General features: G+C 44.1%; 1 protein-coding gene and 1 non-coding gene across 2 annotated transcripts; one reads left to right on the forward strand and one right to left on the reverse strand.

Moving 5' to 3' along the window:
• Nucleotides 1-3080: 3080 nt before the first annotated feature.
• trnaa-agc (transfer RNA alanine (anticodon AGC)) lies at nucleotides 3081-3153 on the reverse strand. The gene has a single exon. It is a non-coding gene; the product is annotated as a tRNA-Ala (tRNA).
• Nucleotides 3154-3580: 427 nt separating this feature from the next.
• LOC139539711 (hyaluronan and proteoglycan link protein 4-like) lies at nucleotides 3581-26562 on the forward strand. The gene is made up of 5 exons (XM_071342906.1): nucleotides 3581-3791; nucleotides 9052-9172; nucleotides 13864-14226; nucleotides 23262-23564; nucleotides 25021-26562. The coding sequence occupies exons 1-5, from the start codon at nucleotides 3789-3791 to the stop codon at nucleotides 25401-25403; spliced, it is 1173 nt and encodes a 390-aa protein (XP_071199007.1). The 5' UTR covers nucleotides 3581-3788; the 3' UTR covers nucleotides 25404-26562.
• Nucleotides 26563-27000: the final 438 nt, after the last annotated feature.

A 27000-nucleotide genomic window follows, 5' to 3' on the forward strand; every position in this document is an offset into this window, starting at 1 on the left:
GTAGCTTCCCCAACACTGACAAAGAGGAGTATGTGTATCATACAGGACACCATGTTTTTCTTAGGCCGGGGACACCTCCATTGCACTATACTGCAGAGGCAGAGAGTGAGACAGAAACAGGCTCCACTTTCCCCGCAGCCGTTAGTTCATACAAACACAGAGCTGTTGGCAAACAAACCATTTTCTCCCCTTTTCATTAGAAACAAATGCAGCAGCCTGGTACGGTACGAAGAAATACCACCTAAACTCACTCCAGTGTGTCATCCTTAGACATACACACGCACATATACACACACACAGGCTAATCTAATTCCTTCTCCCTCAGCAGCTTTACATGCTGATGTATGGTAATGAAGAAGGAAACGCCCTGCTTGCACATGCAGTCTGTGTGACAGACCTTCTATATGAAATCCGGCCCCTTTCACAACAGCTCCATCCATATGATGGAAGTGGAGGAGCCACTGGGAATATGTGCAGATGTCTGCTCAGTTGTGCAGCCTGAGACCCCAGGAGAGTTGCGATCTGCCTTTAGCTCGATTGCTGAACACTGCAGCTACATACGACACAAGCAGCCCAATTCTAATGTTTTTTCCACTAATTGGTCTTTTGATCAATCACATCAGATCTTCTTACATTACATATTTTTCAGATCTGATCTGATTGGTCAAAAGACCAATTAGTGGAAAAAAGATCGGAATTGGGCTGCCTGTATCAACACAGCCTATAGCAATTCTGTTATGCTGGTGAATGAGGACCCAAAAGCGACTTAAGAGAAACAGAGTCTTTAATCCAGTCTTAAACAAACAATGATACTCCTGGATATTATCATAGGAAAATCCAAAACAGGAAACTGAAATCCTCTCGTCAGTAGAGAGGAACGACTGGAGACGCGACCACAGACTGCAGGTCGCTTCAGGAAGGCACAGGCCGTAGCTGACATAGACACCTGCTCACACGCAGCATCTGAAGAAGGCAAAAACACGACAGGGCGGAACAAGGACACAGAACAGCAAACATCAAACAAGAATCCGACAAGGACAGAAGCGGAAAACAGAGGGAGAAATAGGGACTCAAATCAGAGGGCAAAATAGGGGACAGGTGTGAAAGAGTAAATGAGGTAGTTAGGAGAATGAGAAACAGCTGGGAGCAGGAACGGAACGATAGAGAGAGAGAGCGAGAGAGGGAGAGAGGGAGGGGGAGAGAGAGGGATAGAAAGAGGGAAAGAACCTAATAAGACCAGCAGAGGGAAGCACCGGGACAAGACATGATGATCAAAGACAAAACATGACAAATTCACACTTTGCTGGCAGACTGAGGCGGTATCAATATTAGTGGGTGTGAAGAGGACAGAGGGCATGATGGTCAGATGATGTAAGCTGCAGGGGTATAGTGCTGCTGGAGCGCGGAGGAGCAGCACTCCCTCAATTCTTTTCAATTTGAGAATACATGTATTCCATGAAAAACAATAGAATGAAAATCCAAATAAATATGTATAGCAGTCTAGAGGTAGTTAAATGGTGGTTTCTTCCTTGTCTATTCTCTGGCAGTGGCGAGAATGATGAAGAACTAATGGCTGTGTGTGTGCACTGTTGAAGCACGTCAAAGGCTTCATCACTATAGCCAATCAGAATGCTGAAAAAAAATCTAAATTCACTGTGTCTGCCTGGATGTTCATAAATCTTCATGGACCCCTTTTGCGCAGTGGAACCCAGAAGGATATGTGACCACTTGGTTACAGCGACACAGTTCTGCCGAGGAAACCCAAGCCAGAGTGGCCACCGCAAAACCCAAAAAGCCTGACCCTCTCTGGAAGTTGCTGAAGCCCTGCTTGGGATGTTTATCCTACATTGGCTATTGGTTGAGACACAGGGCCCTCTAGCTTGGTATTTCAGGGTGGGCAATTGAAAATGTGAATTGGGTCATGTTAAAGGTAATAATGCATTTAGGTTATAGTTTATTGATACGTGTGAATACACCACATCAAAAGCTTGAATTTTATTGATTTTTACAAACACAATATTATCACCTCTCAGAATGTTGCTTGTTTAGTAAAGTTGGATCAAATCTGAATCAATGTTTCGCAAGATCACATCATGATTAATTAGCATTTTAAATAAAATAACTGTTTGTCACATGCGCCGAATACAACTGGTGTAGACTTTACCGTGAAATGCTTGCTTACAAGCCCTTCCCAACGATACAGAGTTTAAAAAGAATAATACAAATAAAATAGTAACACAAGAGCAATACAAAATAAAATACAAACGAAAAATACAAACGAATGGAGAACCGAATATAATATCATAGCATAGTAGGCCTATAATGTTACTGTTACACAAAAAAACACCTAATTTCTCATGAGATTTTAGGATGGTTAGCTGAAACTGAATAGTAAAAAAACAAAAGTGGGATGCACCAAAACTCAGAGCGTGCCAATGGTAGGATATGCTTTGATCGAAACAAAATACAAGGCTAATAGTTTGTTAACACCATCTGCTCTAGTACTACTTAACTCAGGAAACAGTAATTCAAGAAAATCTAAATTACCATGAAACTGATTGAGATCAATCAAATGATTGGCATGGAGATGCAGTTTGGACGTTTCACTGGTAAAACTTGAATAATTATCATTCACTATTGACAGTGATGGCCTATTTTGACATGAGGTAGCCTATGCCCAATATGGTGTTTGACGTTATTAAAAATATTACATTTGATTTAGACAATATGTGTGGGTATAGGCAGACGTTGCAATTGGAGTATGCATTTTATGCATATTATATACTGGTGGGCTGGCAATTCAATTGGCTACATCTGACAGTACAAACTTTGATTGATGACATAATTTGCATTTTTCTGCGTTCAGACACCTTAAAAAAATAGCACACCACTGACTGGTAAACTGGATTCTTTATGGCCTCCTACTGAGACCTGACAGAAATACAATTTTGCACAATCAAAAGCAATTCCTACTATAATGTAAATTGGCGTGATCCTGACTTCAGGACAGTAGCCTATGCAGTAGTCTATGCCCCTCTTTCTAGAACACTCTTGAAATGTTTGGGTGAAGAAAAATGATTTGGAGAATGCGGGCATCGATCCCGCTACCTCTCGCATGCTAAGCGAGCGCTCTACCATTTGAGCTAATTCCCCGGTTGGCAACGTTGGCTCAGATTAGGCTCATATACTACGCAGTTATATTGTCCCCACCAGTGGTTATTATTTCGTATCCTGCTAAATTATAGTCTATAATAACAACATGCACACAAATCCACACTGGTTGAATTAGCTAATAACATTACATTAGCTACAATTACAATGTTTGCTTTTGGACAACATTGCTAGGCTAAGTTTAATGAGTTTTATGCTATTGAGTGGAACTATCACTGCATTTCTGAAACATTGTGTACCTGCTGGCACAATTTACCATGCCAATGTGACAGCAAATGCAACATTGTAGCACTGTTGTTCCCTGACTGTACCCCGAATGACAGCCTACATTGTAGTAAGATAGGACAGTGAATTGCTCTGCCGCTCTCTGATAGTGATTATCATCATTATACTTAAAATGAGTGGGACAGTCTAACTAGCCCAGTCCTGCCCAGCGTCAGCAGTTCCCCTGCATTGACAAAATGAAACAGCCATAGGGCAGGAGACGGCAAGCTAACTGCAGGATAGAGAGAGAGGATGAGTCAAGTACTGCACCATATCATTAAAAGCCCAGCTGGAGCAGACGACATACGGCATATATAACTTCAGACAGACACAGTATTCTTGAAGAGATAATAATGGTAAGTGGGGGGATGGGTTGCCTCTGTGTCTGCGCATCATGCGGTCTTTTTTATAACTGCATGGGATATTACTGTAGTCTGCAGTAACCTTGAAGAGTTTCTACAGTACTGTAGCCTACTATAGCAGTACAGTGCATGATGAGGAGGAGAGCAGGAGACTGGAGTGTCGCATGTAGGGTTATTTGTTCAAAATGTGGTCAGCAGCATATTTGCATGTTCCTGTTATAGTCTATATAGATAATTAAAATGTATAATATTGCAGAGGTGCCTAAAAAGGAATGTATTCTGCTGCAATAACCCTTTATTACATTAATTCTATTATTGTTTACTTTTTTAAACATCTAAACATGTGGAGGCTCTGTATGACATTGTATCCATATACAGTACCAGTCAAAAGTTGACACACCTACTCATTCCAGGGTTTTTATTTATTTAGACTATTTTCTACATTGTATAATAATAGTGAAGACATCAAAACTATGAATACAATTACATTTTATTGGTCACATACACATGTTTAGCAGATGTTATTGCGGGTTCAGCGAAATGCTTCCTAGCGCAAGTGAGTAGTCTTCCATTATTAAAGTGGCCAGTGATTCCAAGTCTATGTATATAGGGCAGCAGCCTAAGGTGCAGGGTTGCGTAACCGGGTGGAAGGCGGCTAGTGATGGCTATTTAACAAGTCTGATGACCTTGAGATTGAAAAATAGCTTCTGTCTCTCGGTCCCAGATTTGATGCACCTGTACAGATCTCTCCTTCTGGTTGATAGCGGGGAGAACAGGCCGTGGTTCGGGTGGTTGATGTCCTTGATTATCTTTTTGGCCTTCCTGTGACATCGGGTGCTCTGCGGTTGCGGGCGGTGCAGTTGCTGTACCAGGCGGTGATACAGCCCGACAGGATGCTCTCAATTGTGCATCTGTAAACGTTTGTGAGGGTTTTAAGGGCCAAGCCAAATTTCTTCAGCCTCCTGAGGTGGAGTTGTTGTTTCCTGTCTTCACCACCTGGGGGTGGCCGTCAGGGAGTCCAGGACCTAGTTGCACAGGGCGGTGTTCAGACCCAGGGCTTCGAGCTTAATGATGAGCTTGGAGGGTACTATGATGTTGAATGCTGAGCTAAGGTCAATGAACAGCATTCTTACATTTGTATTCCTCTTATCCAGATGGGATAGGGCACTATGCAGTGCGATGGCGATTGCATCGTCTGTGGATATATTGGGGCGGTAAGCAAATTGAAGTGGGTCTAGGGTGTCAGGTAAGGTAGAGGTTATATGATCCTTAACTAGCCTCACAAAGCACTTCATGATGACAGAAGTGAGTGCAATGGGGCAATAGTCATTTAGTTCAGTAACCTTTGCTTTCTTGGGTACAGGAACAATGGTGGACATCTAGAAGCAAGTGAGGACAGCAGACTGGGACAGGGAGAGATTGAATATGTCCATAAACACTCCAGCCAGCTGGTCTGCGCATGCTCGGAGGACGCGGCTAGGGATGTCGCCTGGGCCGGCAGCCTTGTGAGGGTCAACACGCTTAAATGTCTTACTCACGTCAGCCACGGAGAAGGAGAACCCACAGTCCTTGATATCTGCCCGCGTCGGTGGCACTGTGTTATCCTCAAAGCGGGCAAAGAATGTGTTTAGCTTGACTGGAAGCAAGACGTCGGTGTCCGCGACGTGGCTGGTTTTCCCTTTGTAGTCCGTGATTGTCTGTAGACCCTGACAAAAAAGGTAGTGTGCATGAGCTGTGGAATTGCGACTCTACTTTCTCTGTACTGACGTTTTGCCTGTTTGATTGCCTTACGTAGGGAACAACTACACTTTGAAATCGACCATATTCCCAGTCCCCTTGCCATGGTTAAATGCGGTGGTTCGCGCTTTCAGTTTTGCCCGAATGCTGCCATCCATCCACGGTTTCTGGTTTGGGAGGTTTTAATAGTCACAGTGGGTACAACATCTCCTATGCACTTCCTGATGAACTCAGTCACCGTATAACACACATGGAATTATGTCGTAACCAAAAACGTGTTAAACAAATCAAAATATATTTTATATTTGAAATTCTTCAAAGTAGCCACCCTTTGCCTTGATGACAAATATGCACACTTGGCATTATCTTAACCAGCTTCATGGTGTAGTCACCTGGAATGAATTTCAAGGAAAGTTAATTTGTGGAATTTCTTTCCTTCTTAATGCGTTTGAGCCAATCAGTAGTGTTGTGACAAGATAGCGTTGGTATACAGAAGATAGCCCTATTCGGTAAAAGACCAAGTCCATATTATGGCAAGAACAGCTCAAATAATTAAAGAGAAATGACAGTCCATCATTACTTTAAGACATGAAGGTCAGTCAATAATGAACATTTCTTTGAACGTTTCTTCAAGTGCAGTCGCAAAAACCATCAAACGCTATGATGAAACTGGCTCTCATGAGGACCGCCACAGGAAAGGAGTTACTTCTGCTGCAGAGGATAAGTTCATTAGAGTTACCAGCCTCAGAAATGGCTGCCCAAATGTGACCAACCACCTTGATTCGGTCATATGTAGCAAAATTTGAACTTGTGTTTATTGGATAAAAGCAGAGACAGAGCTACAAAATTGAATTGCATACACTGCATTTGAGGGACAATGGGAAAGTAATTCTGCTTTGAAAGTTGATAAACTTGTAACTTCACTTTTGAGAATATGGCCTTTGAATGTTTTGGTACCTACTGGAGAGCTCTTCTTTGTTTCCACCCTTTCAACATCGTTCACACCCTCTTAAACATTAGCCCCACCCATCTCTAAGGGTTTATCCGAGAGTTCTGTCCTAACAACAACAGTCAAGCACCCAAGCTAATTGGCTAACGTTGGCTAGCTTGCTATCTACTTCCAGACGCAAATGAGAGAACAGCTCACTGACCATTTTACTCACCTAGAACGGCTGGTTCGGCTGTTTTTATGTTATCCAGAGCGTTGGTGACTGCAACTGTGCTGCTGGCAACAATTTCGGCTTTTTTGCCAACGTTTACTGACACCGGCCATATTCAATGGGTGTTTACAGTTAGTAAATTCATCAGTTATTCTGTGCTCTGGCACACTCAGACAAGAGTGCTCTGAAATCGGAGTAGATAGCCAAAGCGAATTTACCAGCTACGTCTATCAACAGTTGTCGCAGTGATATTCTATTGAAATGGACACTTCCATAGTGGAGTCTTTTGTTAAGACATGTAGCTAACTAGCTCGCTAAACAATGAACCATAATCCCCAACTCATGACGTTAGTACCCTGCATGAATCTGCAGGTAGCTAACCAACCAGGTTCAATGTTGGCTAGCTAACATTAGGCTATAACTAGCAAAGCAAATGGCTCAGATACAAATAATTAGACGATACATATAATGTAAGCTAGTGAGCCAGCCAGCTAATGTTAGCTAGCTAGGTAACAGTGCACTTTAACTTGAAAGGTAAACAACTTCCTGTCAAAATTATAAACATGTAATATATGAAAATGTAGCTAGCTAGACTATCTTACCCGTATATCTCATAGATGGACGCTTCTCCCTGTCACAGATGCCATTGTTGCCCTTAGTTTGAAGATGTAAACCGGCAGACATGTGTTTTCTCCATCTCATTAGCTATCATACTCTAATTCCTCTGATTTCAAAATTTGGTCCTCCAGAAAGTGGAGAGCAACACTTATGCAGTTCTACTACACAATGCATTTAAAAAAAATCAGTGTTAGACAGGATTAGCTACACATACAGACCAGCTCAAATAGACAGAAGTGTGCTATATGGAATTCCAATCCGAACTCATCTCTCGGCATGTCCAGCCTACTCATTGTCGCAGCCAATCATGGCTAGTGGGGAGGTTGCTCTTTTTTTATGTGGCTAAACCAACTAGGCTCGTAATTTAACAATTTTATTTGTATTTACAGATGACATACAAGTCTGTTATTAAGGCACATGAAAGTTCACATTCCAGAAGGCAATTCTGCTGTTCAGAGGAGACTGCATGAATCAGGCCTTCGTGGTTGAATTGCTGCAAAGAACCACTACTAAAGAACACCAATAATAAGAAGAGACTTGCCTGGGTCAAGAAACATAAGCAATGGACATTAGACTGGTGGAAATCTGTTCTTTGGTATAATGAGTTCAAATTTGTGAGATGCAGAGTAGGTGAATGGATGATCTCCGCATGTGTGGTTCCCACCGTGAAGCATGGAGGAAGAGGTGTGATGGTGTGGGGGTGCTTTGCTGGTGACACTGTCAGTGATTTATTTAGAATTCAAGGCACACTTAACCAGCATGGCTACCACAGCATTCTGCAGCGATACGCCATCCCATCTGGTATGCACTTAGTGGGATAATAATTTGTTTTTCAACAGAACAATGACCCAACACACCTCCAGGCTGTGTAAGGGCTATTTGACCAAGAAGGAGAGTGATGGAGTGCTGCATCAGATGACCTGGCCTCCACAATCACCTGACCTCAACCCAATTGAGATGGTTTGGGCTGAGTTGGACCGGCAGAGTGAAGGAAAAGCAACCAACAAGTGCTCAGTATATGTGGGATCTCAAGACAGTTGGGAAAGCATTCCAGGTGAAACTGGTTGAGAGAATGCCAAGAGTGTGCAAAACTGTCAAGGCAAAGGGTGACTACTTTGAAGAATCTAAATATAAAACATATTTTGAGTTGTTTAACACTTTTTTGGTTTCTACATAATTCCAATATTTCATAGTTTTGATGTCTTTACTATTATTCTACAATGTAGAAAATAGTAAAAATAAAGAAAAACCCTTGAATGAGTAGGTGTCCAAACTTTTGACTGGTACTGTATGCGTTCTACTGTACAATGAAGTTGAACTAATACTTCACCATATTCCAACCTTAACCTACATACACAGACTTAAATGCCCCCTTGGTCAAACCAATTGGCCGAACTAATTGTGTAATACCATTTCTGAATTACTTAATTGAGCAGCTTCATCACCTCGCTCTTTCTCCTGGGGTTATAACTTAGTGCCAAGTCCGGTGACATTATAAGCCCTATTCTGCATTGTACCTTGCTATATCACATGGTGCAATGCACTCTCTTACCACTGCATAATATAGCACATGATGTTCAGTTGCAGAATTGCTCATTAGTCATGTCCTAAACAAGATAGGAGTTGGTCCATCCTCCATGTTATATAGGCTAGCCATTTCAGGCCTTAGGAATGCCAAGCAGCACCATTGGGCACCACCATAACTCAAACGTGTCCCTCTCTCCCTGCCTCCCTTGCAGCTCTCCTCACAGCCCCTGTTCCTGGGGACAGTGACCTGCTTGGTTCTAACCTTTGTCCTCTCTGTGACCTCCCTCCCTGCTGATGCTGAGAAGGGAAGGAGGAAAGTTGTTCATGTACTCGGTAAGATCTGACTTTGTCTCTATCCCCATCCTACACATATTGCTTCACTACATTCCGAGGTACATAGGCTATAACAATCCATCTTTCCAGAAACAAGTCTCTCACCGTTGCCGCTTGTTACAGACCCCCTTCAGCCCCCAGCTATACCCTGGACACCATATGTGAATTGATCGCCCCCCATCTATATTCAGAGTTCGTACTGTTAGGTGACCTAAACTGGGACATGCCTAACACCCTAGCCGTCTTTCAATCTAAGATAGATGCTCTCAATCTCACAACAATTATCAAGGAACCTAACACGTACAACCCTAAATCCGTAACCATGGGCACCATCCTGACCAACTTGCTCTCTAAATACACCTCTGCTGTCTTCAAACAGGATCTCAGCGATCACTGCATCATTGCCTGCATGCGTAATGGGTCCGCGGTCAAACGACCACCCCTCATCACTGTCAAACGCTCTCTAAAACACTTCAGCGAGCAGGCCTTTCTAATCGACCTGGCCTGGTTATCCTGGAAGGATATTGACCTCATCCCGTCAGTAGAGGATGCCTGGTTGCTCTTCAAAGGTGCTTTCCTCTCCATCTTAAATAAGCATGCCCCATTCAAAAAATGTAGAACTAAGAACAGATATAGGTTCCTTTGTTCACTCCAGACTTGACTGCTCTTGACCAGCACAAAAACATCCTGTGGCGTTCTGCATTAGCATCGAATAGCCCCCGCGATATGCAACTTTTCAGGGAAGTCAGGAACCAATATACTCAGTCAGTTAGGAAAGCTAAGGCTAGCTTTTTCAAACAGAAATTTGTATCCTGTATCACTAATTCCCCAAAAGTTTTGGGACACTGTAAAGTCCATGGAGAATAAGAGCACCTCCTCCCAGCTGCCCACTGCACGGATAGGAAATACTGTCACCACCGATAAATCTACAATAATCGATCATTTCAATAAGCATTTTTCCACGGCTTTTGTTTTACATGCTTTCCACCTGGCTACCCCTACCCCGGCCAACATCTCAGCACCCCCTGCAGCAACTTGCCCAAGCCTCCCCCCGCTTCTCCTTCACTCAAATCCTGACAGCTGATGTTCTGAAAGAGCTGCAAAATCTGGATCCCTACAAATCAGCTGGGCGAGACAATCTGGACCCTCTCTTTCTAAAATAAATCGCCAAAATTGTTGCAACAGCATTACCTGCCTATTCAACCTCTTTCGTATCGTCTGAGATCCCCAAAGATTGGAAAGCTGCTGCGGTCATCCCTCTCTTTAAAGGGGAGACACTCTAGACCCAAACTGTTATAGACCTATATCCATCCTGCCCTGCCTTTCTAAAATCTTCGAAAAGCCAAGTTAATAAACAGATCACCGACCATTTCGAATCCCACCGTACCTTCTCCACTATGCAGTCTTGTTTCCGAGCTGGTCATGGGTGCACCTCAGCCACGCTCAAGGTCCTAAATGACTTCATAACCGCCATCGATAAAAGACAGTACAGTGCAACCGTCTTCATCGACCTGGCCAAGGCTTTCGACTCTGTCAATCACCGCATTCTGGTTGGCTGGCGATTTGTTAGATACGCTGTCCTTACAAACCACATAGCATATCATTACACCAGTATGTACTGGTATGTTAGCTAGCTACCTAACATTAGTTGGCTATTTATAAATCAAACTTGCCAGTATATTAACAATAGGATATCTAACTAACTACCCAACTTTTATTGACTTGATTATTCCCGTCATTCTTAGCTTAGCTAAATGGTATAGTCGTTGTGCGTTCTCAATGGACATTCGGGTGCTTTTGTAAATTTGCTCTGGCTATCTACTCTGATTTCAGAGCACTCTCGTCTGAGTGTACCAGAGCGCAGAATGAATTTACGAGCGCTCAACACCGGTTGAATATGGCCGGTGTCAGTAAACATCTGCAAAAAAGCCTAATTAAATTGTTTCCAGCAGCACAGTTACAGTCACCAACGCTCTGGTTAACATGAAAACTGCCTAACCAACTCTGCTAAGGCCAGCAAAATGGTCAGTGTGGTTTCATTTGTTTCTGGTAGTAGATAGCAAGGTAGCCAACGTCAGCTTTGGTACATGACTGCCCAGCCAGAACGTTCAAATCAACCCTACTCCTCGGCCCGAGGAGTTTACAAACGGACAATCTGACAATGCTCTGAATTTATGAGTGCACTCCAGATTGAATTTAAGAACACACCCAAAGTCGTAAAATGTCTAACTAGTAATTTTTTAGGCTAACTAGCTAGCAAGAGGTTGCATAGCAACAGCATCAACTTCTGGTAGACAGGCAAAGAGCTAGTACATTCAACTGAAAGGATACCGTTCGGTTACAGTATAATAAAATGAACTAATAGTATATAGTATGTAGTATATACTCATTAAGTATGTAGTATACAGTATGTTAGTACGGGTATTCGAACACAGCTCAGAAGTTCTTTCTTTGATGATGCAGTGCCAGGGACACAGAACAAGGCTTGCTGGGGTCTGGTCTTGATGATGAAACACACATCTCTCAGGTGACACGTCTCCTCACCCCATTGGCCCCCACAGGGGAAACAATAGGCTTTGTAGAGAGAAGAAGATAGGCTTTGTGGATCTTCCTTGCTCACATACTATCTAATTATACACTTTCACTATCCTGATATTTTAACTAAAGTTTGGGTGGTTCCAATAACTGTAGCAGTAGTCCCTATATACAGTGCATTTGGAAAGTATTCCGACCATTTGACTTTTTCCAGATTTTGTTACGTTACAGCCTTATTCTAAAATGGATTAAATCATTTTTTCCCCTTTATCACTCCACACACAATACCCCATAATGACAAAGCAAAAACAGGTTTTTAGAAATGTTTGCAAATGTATTACAAATAAAAAAAATGGAAGTATTCAGACCCTTTACTCAGTACTTTGTTGAAGTACCTTTGGCAGCGATTACAGCATTGAGTCTTCTTGGGTATGATGCTACAAGCTTGGCACACGTGTATTTGGGGATCTTCTCCCATTCTTCTCTGCAGATCCTCTCAAGCTCTGTCAGGTTGGATGGGGAGCGTCACTGCACAGCTATTTTCAGGTCTCTCCAGAGATGTATGATCGGGTTCAAGTCTGGGCTCTGGCTGGGACACTCAAGGACATTCGGAGACTTGTCCCGAAGCCACTCCTGTGTTGTCTTTGGCTGTGTGCTTAGGATCTTTGTCTTGTTGGAAGGTGAACCTTTGCCCCAGTCTGAGGTCCTGAGCGCTCTGGAGCAGGTCTTCATCAAGGATCTCTCTGTACTTTGCTCCGTTCATCTTTCCCTCGATCCTGACTAGTCTCCTAGTCCCTGCCACTGAAAAACATCCCCACAGCATCATTCACCGTAGGGATGGTGCCAGGTTTACTCCAGATGTGACGCTTGGCATTCAGGCCAAAGAGTTCAATTTTGGTTTCATCAGACCAGAGAATCTTGTTTCTCATAGTCTGAGAGTTCTTTAGGTGCCTTTTGGCAAACTCCAAGCGGGCTGTCATGTGTCATTTACTGAGGTGTAGCTTCCGTCTGGCCTCTCTACCATATAGGCCTGATTGGTGGAGTGCTGCAGAGGAACTCTGGAGCTCTGACAGAGTGACCATTGGATTCTTGGTCACCTCCCTGACCAAGGCCCTTCTTCTCCGATTGCTAATTTTGGCCGGGCGGCCAGCTCTAGGAAGAGTCTTGGTGGTTCCAAACTTCTTCCATTTAAGAATGATGGAGGCCACTTTGTTCTTGGGGACCTTCAATGCTGCAGACATTTTTTGGTTCCCTACCCCAGATCTGTGCCTCAACACAATCCTGTCTCGGAGCTCTGCGGACAATTTCTTCGACCTCATGGCTTGGTTTTTGCTCTGACATGCACTTATATAGACAGATGTGTGCCTTTCTAAATCATGTCCAATCAATTGAATTTTTCACAGGTGGACTCCAATCAAGTTGTAGTAACATCTCAAGGATGATCAATGGAAACAGGATGCAGTTGAGCTCAATTTCGTGTCTCATAGCAAAGGGGCGGGAATACTTTTGTAAATAAGGTATTTCATTTTTTCATTTTTATAAATTTGCAACATTTTGAAAAAATCTGTTTTGGTTTTGTCGTTATGGAGTATTGTGTGTAGATTGATGAGGGGGAAAAGGTATTTAATCCATTTTAGAATAAGGCTGTAACATAACAAAATGTGGAAAAAGTCAAGGGTCTGAATATTTTCCGAATGCACTGTAGGTAAAGTACAGGTACAGGTCAGCTCAAGGGTGTCAAATTCGGTCTTCAATAAGGTCTGGAGGGGCGCACCGAATTTTTTCCCCCCTTGCCATTAAAATGTGCAAAAAATTGTCCTCTATCCATCTTTAATGGAATTGTCAATGCTCCCTGACTAGCTTTCATTTATGTGATTATTAGCGAGCTGGACACAGTCAAAAAACGATGTGAATGTAGGTCCATTATAATTTCTACAGAGTTTCAATTTGGTTTTAGTCATTTTAAAGTATATTGAGTTTTTTTCCCTGCCAAATAATACAAAAAATTAAATAATTATTATGATAATGTTTTACTCAAACCACCTGCAGGCCGGACTGGACCCCCTTGCGGGACCAGATCATTGAAAAACATAAGTCCTCCCAACCTTACCTCTCCTGACCATTCTTCGTCCTTTACTCTCCCTCTTTGTGTCCAGAGGATGACACTGGGGCAGTGATCGTTCAAACCGCCCCTGGTAAAGTGATCACCCACCGGGGAGGCTCCATCACCCTGCCCTGCCGCTACCACCACGAACCCGAGAGCTCTGACCCCAACCGCATCCGCATCAAGTGGACCAAGGTGACGGATGCACTGGTGTTTGAGGACGTGTTTGTGGCGTTGGGCCTCCAGCAGAGGGTGTTCGGGTCATACCGGGGTCGTGTGTCCCTAGAGCAGAACGGACCGGGGGACGCATCTGTCATCATCCACAACGTCACTTTGGAGGACTACGGACGCTACGAGTGCGAGGTCACCAACGACATGGAGGACGATACGGGATTTGTCAACCTGGATCTTGAAGGTCAGGGGTTAAGGTTGAAGGGTTCAAATCAAATCACATTTTATTTGTCATATGCTTCGTAAACAACAGATGTAGACTAACAGTGAAATGCTTACATATGGGCCCTTCCCAACAATGCAGAGAAAAATAATTATAACATAAGGAATAATTACACAAATCAAATCAAATCAAATGTATTTATATAGCCCTTCTTACATCAGCTGATATATCAAAGTGCTGTACAGAAACCCAGCCTAAAACCCCAAACAGCAAGCAAACCTAGGAAGAAACCTAGAGAGGAACCAGGCTATGAGGGGTGGCCAGTCCTCTTCTGCCTGTGCCGGGTGGAGATTATAACAGAATATGGTCAAGATGTTCAAATGTTCATAACTGACCAGCATGGTCAAATAATAGTAATCACAGTGAACAGGTCAGGTGTCACGCCCTGACCTTAGAGAGCCGATTTATTTCTCTATTTGGTTAGGTCAGGGTGTGATGTGGGGTGGGCATTCTATGTGTTGTGTTTCTATGTTTTGGCCGGGTATGGTTCTCAATCAGGGACAGCTGTCTATCGTTGTCTCTGATTGGGAATCATACTTAGGCAGCAAATATTATAAATATTTGTATATTTATAAAAGTAATATTTATCGAACAAAAATAACATTTATTGTGTAACTGGGAGTCTCGTGAGTGCAAACATCCGAAGATTATCAAAGGTAAGCGATAAATTTTATTGCTTTTCTGACTTTCGTGACCATGCTAATTTGGGACTAGCTGTTCTAGCATTGATTGATACACTCACAAAAGCTTGGATATCTTTCTCTGTAAAGCATATTTTCAAAATCTGGCACGATAGGTGGATTAACAACAAGCTAAGCTGTGTTTTGGTATATTTCACTTGTGATTGCATGATTATAAATATTTTTAGTAATATTTTGCGCTCTGCAATTCAGCGGTTGTTTAGGAAAATGATCACGTAAAAGGGATCCGTAGTGCAGAGAAGTTAAATAAAGAATCATGAACACGTACCACGCTGCACCTTGGTCCACTTCTTCCGACGAGCGTTACATCAGGGTTCCATAGCCGCAGGCAGAACAGTTGAAACTGGAGCAGCAGCACGGCCAGGTGGACTGGGGACAACGAGGAGTCATCATTCCAGGTAGTCCTGAGGCATGGTCCTAGGGCTCAGGTCCTCTGAGAGAGAGAAAGAAAGAAAGAGAGAAAGAGAGAATTAGAGAGAGCATACTTAAATTCACACAGGACACCGGATAAGACAGGAGAAGTACTCCAGATATAACAAACTGACCCTAGCCCCCCGACACATAAACTACTGCAGCATAAATACTGGAGGCTGAGACAGGAGGGGTCAGGACACACAGTGGCCCCATCCGATGATACCCCCGGACAGGGCCAAACAGGGAGGATATAACCCCACCCACTTTGCCAAAGCACAGCCCCCACACCACTAGAGGGATACCTTCAACCACCAACTTACCATCCTGAGACAAGGCCGAGTATAGCCCACAAATATCTCCGCCACGGCACAACCCAAGGGGGAGCGCCAACCCAGACAGGAAGATCACGTCAGTGACTCAACCCACTCAAGTGAAGCACCCCTCCTAGGGACGGCATGGAAGAGCACCAGTAAGCCAGTGACTCAGCCCCTGTAATAGGGTTAGAGGCAGAGAATCCCAGTGGAGAGAGGGGAACCGGCCAGGCAGAGACAGCAAGGGCGGTTCGTTGCTCCAGAGCCTTTCCGTTCACCTTCACACTCCTGGGCCAGACTACACTCAATCATATGACCTACTGAAAAGATGAGTCTTCAGTAAAGACGTAAAGGTTGAGACCGAGTCTGCGTCTCTCACATGGGCAGGCAGACCATTCCATAAAAATGGAGCTCGGTAGGAGAAAGCCCTGCCTCCAGCTGTTTGCCTAGAAATTCTAGGAACAATTAGGAGGCCTGCGTCTTGTGACCATAGCGTACGTGTAGGTATGTACGGCAGGACCAAATCGGAAAGATAGGTAGGAGCAAGCCCATGTAATGCTTTGTAGGTTAGCAGTAAAACCTTGAAATCAGCCTTTGCCTTAACAGGAAGCCAGTGTAGGGAGGCTAGCACTGGAGTAATATGATAAAATGTTTTGGTTCTAGTCAGGATTCTAGCAGCCGTATTTAGCACTAACTGAAGTTTATTTTGTGCTTTATCCGGGTAGCCGGAAAGTAGAGCATTGCAGTAGTCTAACCTAGAAGTAACAAAAGCATGGATTAATTTGTCTGCATCATTTTTGGACAGAAAGTTTCTGATTTTTGCAATGTTACGTAGATGGAAAAAAGCTGTCCTTGAAACAGTCTCGATATGTTCATCAAAAGAGAGATCAGTGTCCAGAGTAACGCCGAGGTCCTTCACAGTTTTATTTGCGACAACTGTACAACCATCAAGATTAATTGTCAGATTCAACAGAAGATCTCTTTGTTCCTTGGGACCTAGAACAAGCATCTCTGTTTTGTCCGAGTTTAAAAGTAGAAAGTTTGCAGCCATCCACTTCCTTATGTCTGAAACACAGGCTTCTAGCGAGGGCAATTTTGGGGCTTCACCATGTTTCATTGAAATGTACAGCTGTGTGTCATCCGCATAGCAGTGAAAGTTAACATTATGTTTTCGAATGACATCCCCAAGAGGTAAAATATATAGTGAAAACAATAGTGTTCCTAAAACGGAACCTTGAGGAACACCGAAATTTACCGTTGATTTGTCAGAGGACAAACCATTCACAGAGACAAACTGATATCTTTCCGACAGATAAGATCTAAACCATGCCAGAACTTGTCCGTGTAGACCAATTTGGGTTTCCAATCTCTCCAAAAGAATGTGGTGATCGATGGTATCAAAGGCAGCACTAAGGTCTAGGAGCACGAGGACAGATGCAGAGCCTCGGTCTGACGCCATTAAAAGGTAATTTACCACCTTCACAAGTGCAGTCTCAGTGCTATGATGGGGTCTAAAACTAGACTGAAGGATTTCGTATACATTGTTTGTCTTCAGGAAGGCAGTGAGTTGCCGCGCAACAGCTTTTTCAATTTTTTTTGAGAGGAATGGAAGATTCGATATAGGCCAATAGTTTTTTATATTTTCTAAGTCAAGGTTTGGCTTTTTCAAGAGAGGCTTTATTACTGCCACTTTTAGTGAGTTTGGTACACATCCGGTGGATAGAGAGCCGTTTATTATGTTCAACATAGGAGGGCCAAGCACAGGAACCAGCTCTTTCAGTAGTTTAGTTATAGGGTCCAGTATGCAGATTGAAGGTTTAGAGGCCATGATTATTTTCATCATTGTGTCAAGAGATATAGTACTAAAACACTTGAGTGTCTCCCTTGATCCTAGGTCCTGGCAGAGTTGTGCAGACTCAGGACAACTGAGCTTTGGAGGAATATGCAGATTTAAAGTCTGAGTCCTTAATTTGCTTTCTAATGATCATGATATTTTCCTCAAAGAAGTTCATGAATTTATTACTGCTGAAGTGAAAGCCATCCTCTCTTGGGGAATGCTGCTTTTTTGTTAGCTTTGCGACAGTATCAAAAATACATTTGGGATTGTTCTTATTTTCGTCAATTAAGTTGGAGAAATAGGATGATCGAGCAGCAGTGAGGGCTCTTCGATACTGCACGGTACTGTCTTTCCAAGCTAGTCAGAAGACTTCCAGTTTGGTGTGGCGCCATTTCCGTTTCCAATTTTCTGGAAGCTTGCTTCAGAGCTCGGTTATTTTCTGTATACCAAAGAGCTAGTTTCTTATGACAAATGTTGTTAGTTTTTAGGGGTGCAACTGCATCTAGGGTATTGCGCAAGGTTAAATTGAGTTCCTCAATTAGGTGTTTAACTGATTTTTGTCCTCTGACGTCCTTGGGTAGGGAGAGGGAGTCTGGAAGGGCATCAAGGAATCAAGGGTTGTCTGAGGATTTATAGCATGACTTTTGATGCTCCTTGGTTGGGGTCTGAGCAGATTATTTGTTGTGATTGCAAATGTAATAAAATGGTGGTCCGATAGTCCAGGATTATGAGGAAAAACATTAAGATCCACAGCATTTATTCCATGGGACAAAACTAGGTCCAGAGTAGGACTGTGGCAGTGAGCAGGTCCGGAGACATGTTGGACAAAACCCACTGAGTCGATGATGGCTCCGAAAGCCTTTTGGAGTGGGTCTGTGGACATTTCCATGTGAATATTAAAGTCACCGAAAAATTTGAATATTATCTGCTATGACTACAAGGTCCGATAGGAACTCAGTGAGGAACGCTGTATATGGCCCTGGAGGCCTGTAAACAGTAGCTATAAAAAGTGATTGAGTAGGCTGCATAGATTTCATGACTAGAAGCTCAAAAGACAAACTTCATTTTTTTTTGTAAATTGAAATTTGCTATCGTAAATGTTAGCAACACCTCCGCCTTTGCGGGGTATATGGTCACTAGTGTAACCAGGAGGTGAGGCCTCATTTAACACAGTACATTCATCAGGCTTAAGCCATGTTTCAGTCAGGCCAATCACATCAAGATTATGATCAGGGATTAGTTCATTGACTATAACTGCCTTGGAAGTGAGGGATCTAACATTAAGTAGCCCTATTTTGAGATGTGAGGTATCACGATCTCTTTCAATAATGGCAGGAATGGAGGAGGTCTTTATTCTAGTGAGATTGCTAAGGCGAACACCGCCATGTTTAGTTTTGCCCAACCTAGGTCGAGGTACAGACACGGTCTCAATGGGGATAGCTGAGCTGACTACACTGACTGTGCTAGTGGCAGACTCCACTATGCTGGCAGGCTGGATAACAGCCACACTATACACTATTTCATTGTGGAGCTAGGGGAGTTGGAGCCCTGTCTATGTTCGTAGATAAGATGAGAGCACCCTTCCAGCTAGGATGGAGTCCGTCACTCCTCAACAGGCCAGGCTTGGTCCTGTTTGTGGGTGAGTCCCAGAAAGAGGGCCAATTATCTACAAATTCTATCTTTTGGGAGGGGCAGAAAACAGTTTTCAACCAGCGATTGAGTTGTGAGACTCTGCTGTAGAGCTCATCACTCCCCCTAACTGGGTGGAGGCCAGAGACAATTACTCGATGCCAACACATCTTTCTAGCTGATTTACACGCTGAAGCTATCTTGGACTTGGTGACCTCTGACTGTTTCATTACACAACGAGTAATGATAACTTGGCTATATACACGGTGTACCAGTACCGAGTTGATGTGCAGGGGTACGAGGTAATTGAGGTCGACATGTACATATAGGTAGGGATAAAGGGACTAGGCAACAGGATAAATAATAAATGGTAGCAGCAGCATATGTGATGAGTCAAAAGAGTTAGTGCAAAAGGGTCAATGCAGATAGTCCGGATAGATGTTGGTTAACTATTTAACTAGCAGTCTTATGGCTTGGGGGTAGAAGTTGTTCAGGGTCCTGGGGGTAGAAGCTGTTACCTACAATGGCGCTGAAGGAGATGGCCGCCATTTTACGATCCCGTAACCAATTGTGCTATTGAGTATGTTTTTTGCGTTATTTTGTACATAATGTTTCTGCCACCGTGTCTTATGATCGAAAAGAGCTTCTTGATATCAGGGCAGCGATTACTCACCCCGTTCCTGAGGAATTCTTCTTCTTCAACAAGTCGGATGGGAAGGATTTACTCCAGACACCCGACAAGGCCCTCATCCCCGTCATTCGCAGAAGGAAAAGACGGAGGTATATCATGGACGACGGTCCGGGTGCCTTGTAAGGATCCGTCGCCGAGAGGGTAATCTACCTTCATAATCGATAATAAAATAGACAAACTATGAGCATGTATATATCCTACCAACGGGACATTAAAAACTGTAATGTATTATGTTTCACCGAGTCGTGGCGGAACGAAAACATGATTAACATAGAGCTGGCGGGTTTTAAGCTTTTCCGGCAGGATAGAATAGCAGCCTCTGGTAAGAGAATGGGAGGCGGCCTATGCATATTTGTAAACAACAGCTGGTGCACGAAATCTAAGGAAGTCTTGAGGTTTTGCTCGCCTGAGGTAGAGAATCTCATGATAAGCTGTAGACCACACAATTTACCAAGAGAGTTTACATCTATATTTTTCATAGCTGTCTGTTTACCACTGCAGACCGATGCTGGCACTAAAACCGCACTCAATGAGCTGTATACAGCCATAAGCAAACAGGAAAATGCTCATCCAGAGGCGGGGCTCCTAGTGGCCGGGGACTTTAATGCAGGGAAACTCAAATCAGTTTTACCTCATTTCTATCAGCATGTTAAATATGCAATCAGAGGGGGGAAAAACTATAGACCACCTTTACTCCACACACAGAGATGCATACAAAGCTCTCCCTCGCCCTCTATTTGGCAAATCTGACCATAATTCTATCCTCCTGATTCCTGATTACAAGCAAAAACTAAAGCAGGAAGCACCAGTGACTCGGTCAATAAGAAAGTGGTCAGATGAAGCAGATGCTAAGCTACAGGACTATTTTGCTAGCACAGACTGGAATATGTTCCGGGATTCTTCTGATGACATTGAGGAGTACACCACATCAGTCACTGACTTCATCAATAAGTGCATCGATGACGCCGTCCCCACAGTGACCGTACGTACATACCCAAACCAGGCAACATCCGCACTGAGCTAAAGGGTAGAGCTGCCGCTTTCAAGGAGCGGGACTCTAACCCGGAAGCCTATAGGAAATCCCGCTATGCCCTCCGACGAACCATCAAACAGGCAAAGTGTCAATACAAGACTAAGTTTGAATCGTACTACACCGGCTCTGACGCTCGTCGGATGTGGCAGGGCTTGCAAACTATTACAGACTACAAAGGGAAGCACAGCCACGACCTGCCCAGTGACATAAACCTACCAGACGAGCTAAATTACTTCTATGCTCGCTTCGAGGCAAGTAACACTGAAACATGCATGAGAGCACCAGCCGCTCCGGACGACTGTGTGATCACGCTCTCCATAGCCGATGTGAGTAAGACCTTTAAACAGGTCAACATTCGCAAGGCCGCAGGGCCAGACGCATAACCAGGATGTGTACTCCGAGCAGGCGCTGACCAACTGGCAAGTCTCTTCACTGACAACCTGTCCCTGACCGAGTCTGTAATACCAACATGTTTCAAGCAGACCACCATAGTCCATGTGCCCAAGAACACTAAGGTAACCTGCCTAAATGACTACCGACCCGTAGCACTCACGTCTGTAGCCATGAAATGCTTTGAAAGGCTGGTCATGGCTCACATCATCACCATTATCCCGGAAACCCTAGACCCACTCCAATTTGAATAATGCCCAAACAGATCCACAGATGATGCAATCTCTATTGCACTCAACACTGCCCTTTCCCACCTGGACAAAAGGAACACCTATGTGAGAATGCTATTCATTGACTTCAGCTCAGCGTTCAACACCATAGTGCCCTCAAAGCTCATCACTAAGCTAAGGACCCTGGGACTAAACACCTCCCTCTGCAACTGGATCCTGGACTTCCTGACGGGCCGCCCCCAGGTGGTAAGGGTAGGGAACAACACAGCCGCCACGCTGATCCTCAACACAGGGGCCCCTTAGTGGTGCGTGCTCAGTCCCCTCCTGTACTCCCTGTTCACTCATGATTGCACTGCCAGGCATGACTCCAACACCATCATCAAGTTTGCCGATGACACAACAGTCACCGACAACGATGAGACAGCCTATAAGGAGGAGGTCAGAGACCTTGCCGGTGGTGGTGCCAGGACAACAACCTCTCCCTCACCGTGATCAAGACAAAGGAGATGATTGTGGACTACAGGAGAAGGAGGACTGAGCACGCCCCCATTCTCATCGACAGGGCTGTAGTGGAACAGGTTGAGAGCTTCAAGTTCCTTGGTGTCCACATCACCAACAAACTATCATGGTCCAAACAATCCAAGATAGTCGTGAAGAGGGCACGACAAAGTCTATTCCCCCTCAGGAGACTGAAAAGATTTGGCATTTGTCCTCAGATCTTCAAAAGGTTCAACAGCTGCACCATCGAGAGCATTCTGACTGGTTGCATCACTGCCTGGTATGGCAACTGCTCTGCCTCTGACCGCAAGGCACTACAGAGGGTAGTGCGTATGGCCCAGTACATCACTGGGGCCAAGCTTCCTGCCATCCAGGACCTCTATATCAGGCGATGTCAGAGGAAGGCCCTAGAAATTGTCAAAGACTCCAGCCACCCTAGTCCATAGACTGTTCTCCCTACTACCGCACGGTAAGCGGTACTGGAGCGCCAAGTCTAGGTGCAAGAGGCTTCTAAACCGCTTCTAACCCCAAGCCATAAGACTCCTGAACAGCTAATCAAAGGGCTACCCAGACCCCCCTTTTACACTGCTGCTACTCTCTGTTTATAATCTATGCATGGTCACTTTAACTCTACCTACATGTACATATTACCTCAATTACCTCAACTAACTGGTGCCCCCACACATTGACTCAGTACCGTTACCCCCTGTATATAGCCTCTCTTGTTATTTTACTGCTTCTGTTTAATTATTTGTTATTTTAATTTTAATTTTTTTACTGAACTTTTTTTTCTTCATAACTTCTTAAAGCATTGTTGGTTAAGGGCTTGTATGTAAGCATTACACTGTAAGGTTGTACCTGTTGTATTCAGCGCATGTGACAAATAAAAATGTATTTGTTCAGGATCCTGTTGGTTCCAGATTTGGTGCATCGATATCGCTTGCCATGCGGTAGCAGAGAGAACAGTCTATGCCTTGGGTGGCTGGAGTCTTTCACAATTTTGTAGGGCCTTCCTCTGACATCGCCTGATATAGAGGTCCTGGATGGCAGGGAGCTCGTCCCCAGTGATGTATTGGGCTGTACTCACTGCCCTCTGTAGTGGTTAGATGGGTTATGTGTGGTGTAAGACCTCAGTCAAAATGAGGACAAAAATGAAGTATTTGAAAATGTAACAGGCAGAATGGAGTTAGTGTTTCTCAGCTTTCACAACATTAGTAACTTGTCCTCATAGTTCAGTATCTCTCTCTCGCTCTTTCCTCCAGGTGTGGTGTTCCCCTACTACCCACGGGTGGGGCGCTACAAGCTCAACTACCACCAGGCTGAGGATGTGTGTAAGGAGCAGGATGCCATCCTGGCCTCCCATGCCCAGCTCCACAAGGCCTGGCTAGAGGGCCTGGACTGGTGCAACGCAGGCTGGCTGGAGGACGGCTCCGTCCAGTACCCCATCTCCCACCCCCGGGACCAGTGTGGCCGCAAGGACACCGCCGCAGGGGTACGCAACTACGGCTACAGACACAAAGAGGATGAGCGCTACGATGCCTTCTGTTTCACCTCCAACCTCAATGGTGAGTGTGTGGTGTGTGTGGGGTCCTTTCAATGCTTACTTTTCTTGAGCAGATGAGATATATGAACATTGATTGGTGACGGGTAGATTCCCCAGATATCTTTCCACCGTATTGCCTCTGCTCTGACTATACAGTGTTTTCAGATCTGTGCAGACGAAGGGAAGGAGATGAGGCAAGGTGTATTGAGATGCAGCCAGAGTCCACAGCAGCGATCGGAGCCTGTCTCTGATCTCTGCCTGTGATCCCCTAACCTTGTGTTGATTCCACCCTCTTAAAAGGGCCACAGGGTTTTCTAGCTGTGCTTTTATCTCCTCTCCTTTGATTTCCATCAACACTTCCACACAGCCGTGGCAGGGGGAGAAGCCTAGCCTGGTTCTAGGGCTCAAAACACATTTGGGAGCACTGCTGCTACACTGCTGCTCTACTGTACAAGAACTCGTCATGACAGAATTATCCATCTGCTACCAGGGAATTGAAACATTCAATTTTGAGAATCTTGATTTATGGGTACAGCCGTTGAGTGCTACGGTAAGATTGTGACTCAGTCGGCAAAGAAATAACAACATTGGATGCATTCGGAAACAAAATGGATTTTCAATCTTTTTCTTCTCCTGAGACTGAATAAAAGTAATGATTTTCTTCCTGTGAACATTAAAGTAAAAGTCATTTTGTCAACAATATCTGAGCATCTGCCTAGTTAAATAAAATTAAAACAAATCTGAACTAGAGAAAATAAAGTACACAGTAGCCATAGTCGAACATTAACCTGGTACTTCATAGTGGAGACCTAGCAGTCTTTTCATTGCAGTGAGTTAATTACAGTCAACAGACATCTGGCCTGAGATGTGGGCTATCTTCAGGAGTAATGGTAGGGGATACTGTTGCACTGACCAGCTGAAAGATATTAACACAGTAGCCTTTGGGGAAATATGAGACAATATTCCTCCCTAACAGGCATCAGTCACATAAACAAACGCAAAATCGATAGCCAAGTGTAAGGCTGCTAGCAGCCGTTCTGTGTTTTCTAGGGTTGCTTTTTTATTTCTCTCTGTAAAAACTTAACTCAGCTTCATTTTTGCTCAAATACTTTCTGCAATCATGATACCAATTCTGTAAATTCTGGTAGGCGAGAAGTCTTCCCAGTGCAAGATGAAAGTAGAAATTGAAGTATTTTACTGTCCACCGATGCTGTATTGCTTTTCGATTTTGAGCAGCTGCCCAGACGGATGTTTGGTTGATTAGAGATTGGGAACACATTCTGCAGGCGAGGTATCAGACTGGTCTAGGCCATAAGAACTCAGGATCTCTCCCCTCAGGGAATCTGCTGCTGTCTCATGTGGTTCTCTGTCTTTCTTTCTCTGTCTCACACCCCTGGCAATTTATTTCCTTGTCTATTCTGGCTCCCTCTGTCTGTTTCTTTCTCTCTCTCCCCCCCCACCCCTTCTCTCTCCTCCAGGTAAGGTGTATTTCCTGAAGCGATTTAAGAAGGTTAACTATGCTGAGGCAGTGAAGGCGTGCCTGCGTGACAGCTCGGTGGTGGCCAAGGTGGGTCAGCTCTATGCTGCCTGGAAGATCCAGCTGCTGGATCGCTGTGAGGCCGGCTGGCTGGAGGACGCAAGTATCCGCTACCCCATCGTCAACCCACGCACCCGCTGCGGAGGGCCCCAACCGGGGGTCCGCCACCTGGGCTTCCCCGACTTGAAGTTCCGCCTCTACGGGGTTTACTGCTTCCGCAAGAACCAAGAGAATGTTAATGTTGATGTAGTTAAGCTGACACAGCACCCAGGGAAGAGCAGTAAGGACATCCCCATGAACACCACTACCACCAGAAACATCTAGAGAGAGACTGAGAGGAGGGTTTATTAGGATCACTCTTGCTACAACATAGCTCCATCCATTGCTTTAACTAAACAATGTTGCTGAACATTACTGACAAGATATGCTAATTTGCATCAGGATTCACCAGAAAGAGAAGGTAACAGCGTGGTTCAGTTAGGGGCGGAATCTTTATCTCCGTGATTTCTCTTGTTTTAAATGAGGTGGCAGTCATGTTGAGGTTGGTTTGTGCGCCCACCATTGTCTCAGAGAGGCTTAGCTAGTAAATGCAGCAGATCATCATTTCTCAGGCACATCAGGATTAGAAAAATGAACGCCATTGTTTACTATGTGTCTATTAGAGACATGGCGAGAGACCACAGGCATGATGGGGGCTCAGACTTCACAGTGTGTTCTGTTCTCCATGTGGCTTCATTTCTGGAGGAAAGGGTCCTTTGCTAAAAGCACTCGACTTTAAGCAGTGCCAGCCGCAGAGAGTCACATTAATTAGCGGGCTGTGGAGACAGAGACAGATAATATACTATGTCTGTCTGACTGTAATGAATGCAGCACATTAAGCGAGCCCCTGATAAGCAGATACTGATGATGAGCTTTAAAGCAGACTACTATCATGCCTAATCTATCTGCAAATGTTGCCAGGTGCCAGCATGATGCCCAAGCTTTGCCTGGCATGGCAGAGCACTGCTTAGAGGTGCCCTTTGAGTTCTACTGCGCCCCCAGTCGTGCGCCTCTATCCGGTTGCCATGTTTGGGTAGAGCCATCTGAAACGTTTCTCCTCAGTAACTAACTAAGTACTGGCAACCGTACCAGAGCTCAATAAACATAGTGAATGTTGCACTTTTAATTAGATATATTTTATGACGAAATGGTTAGTCTATAGCAAGCATGTTTTACCTGGAGCTAATTTTAGTAACTGAGGCTGATCTAACTGAACTATGTTATAGCTGCTTTAATAGCTGCTTGATTACCTCATGTTTCTATGCAGCCATGGCCATTGATTGCACTATTTGTTCAATTGTGAAAACCACAATTGAACTGTATCAGTCATTATCTTGATGTATGAATTGTATCTATAGTGAGGGATATATGCTGAAGCTGTGATACAAAAGTAATACATTAGATATTGACAATGTTGTTCATTAAAACTGATTCTGTGAGATTATGTTTTTGCATTTTCGTCATCTCTACTGTATCTGGTCTTTAAGTGTTTGTTTCTGAGTAGCACTGTGAGTGCAGGCTGTAGTGGGAAAACACTTGGTGCACTGCCAACACAACAGAAGTGAACATGTCATTTCCATAGCAACAGTCTTAACAAGCCCATATCAAGTTTGAGGCAAACTAACAACATAAAACATTCATTCTATTAGTGATGAATTTGAGCAAAGCAAATTGGAATGATTATGAGTTACCTGTAGCTACGTCCTCAGAAGCACAAACTTAAAGTATGTTGAGACATTTGTTAAAGACACATTCAAATGCCATGAAGACATATTTATTCCAACATTGTTAGAGCAGGGTTTCTCTGTCATATCAATCTCTGCCATGAATTATAACAAAGGCTAAGCCGAGAGTCATCTTGACATTTATAATTCAGGGGTTT

Source organism: Salvelinus alpinus, chromosome 15 (assembly GCF_045679555.1).
Source record: "Salvelinus alpinus chromosome 15, SLU_Salpinus.1, whole genome shotgun sequence".
NCBI lineage: Eukaryota > Metazoa > Chordata > Actinopteri > Salmoniformes > Salmonidae > Salvelinus > Salvelinus alpinus.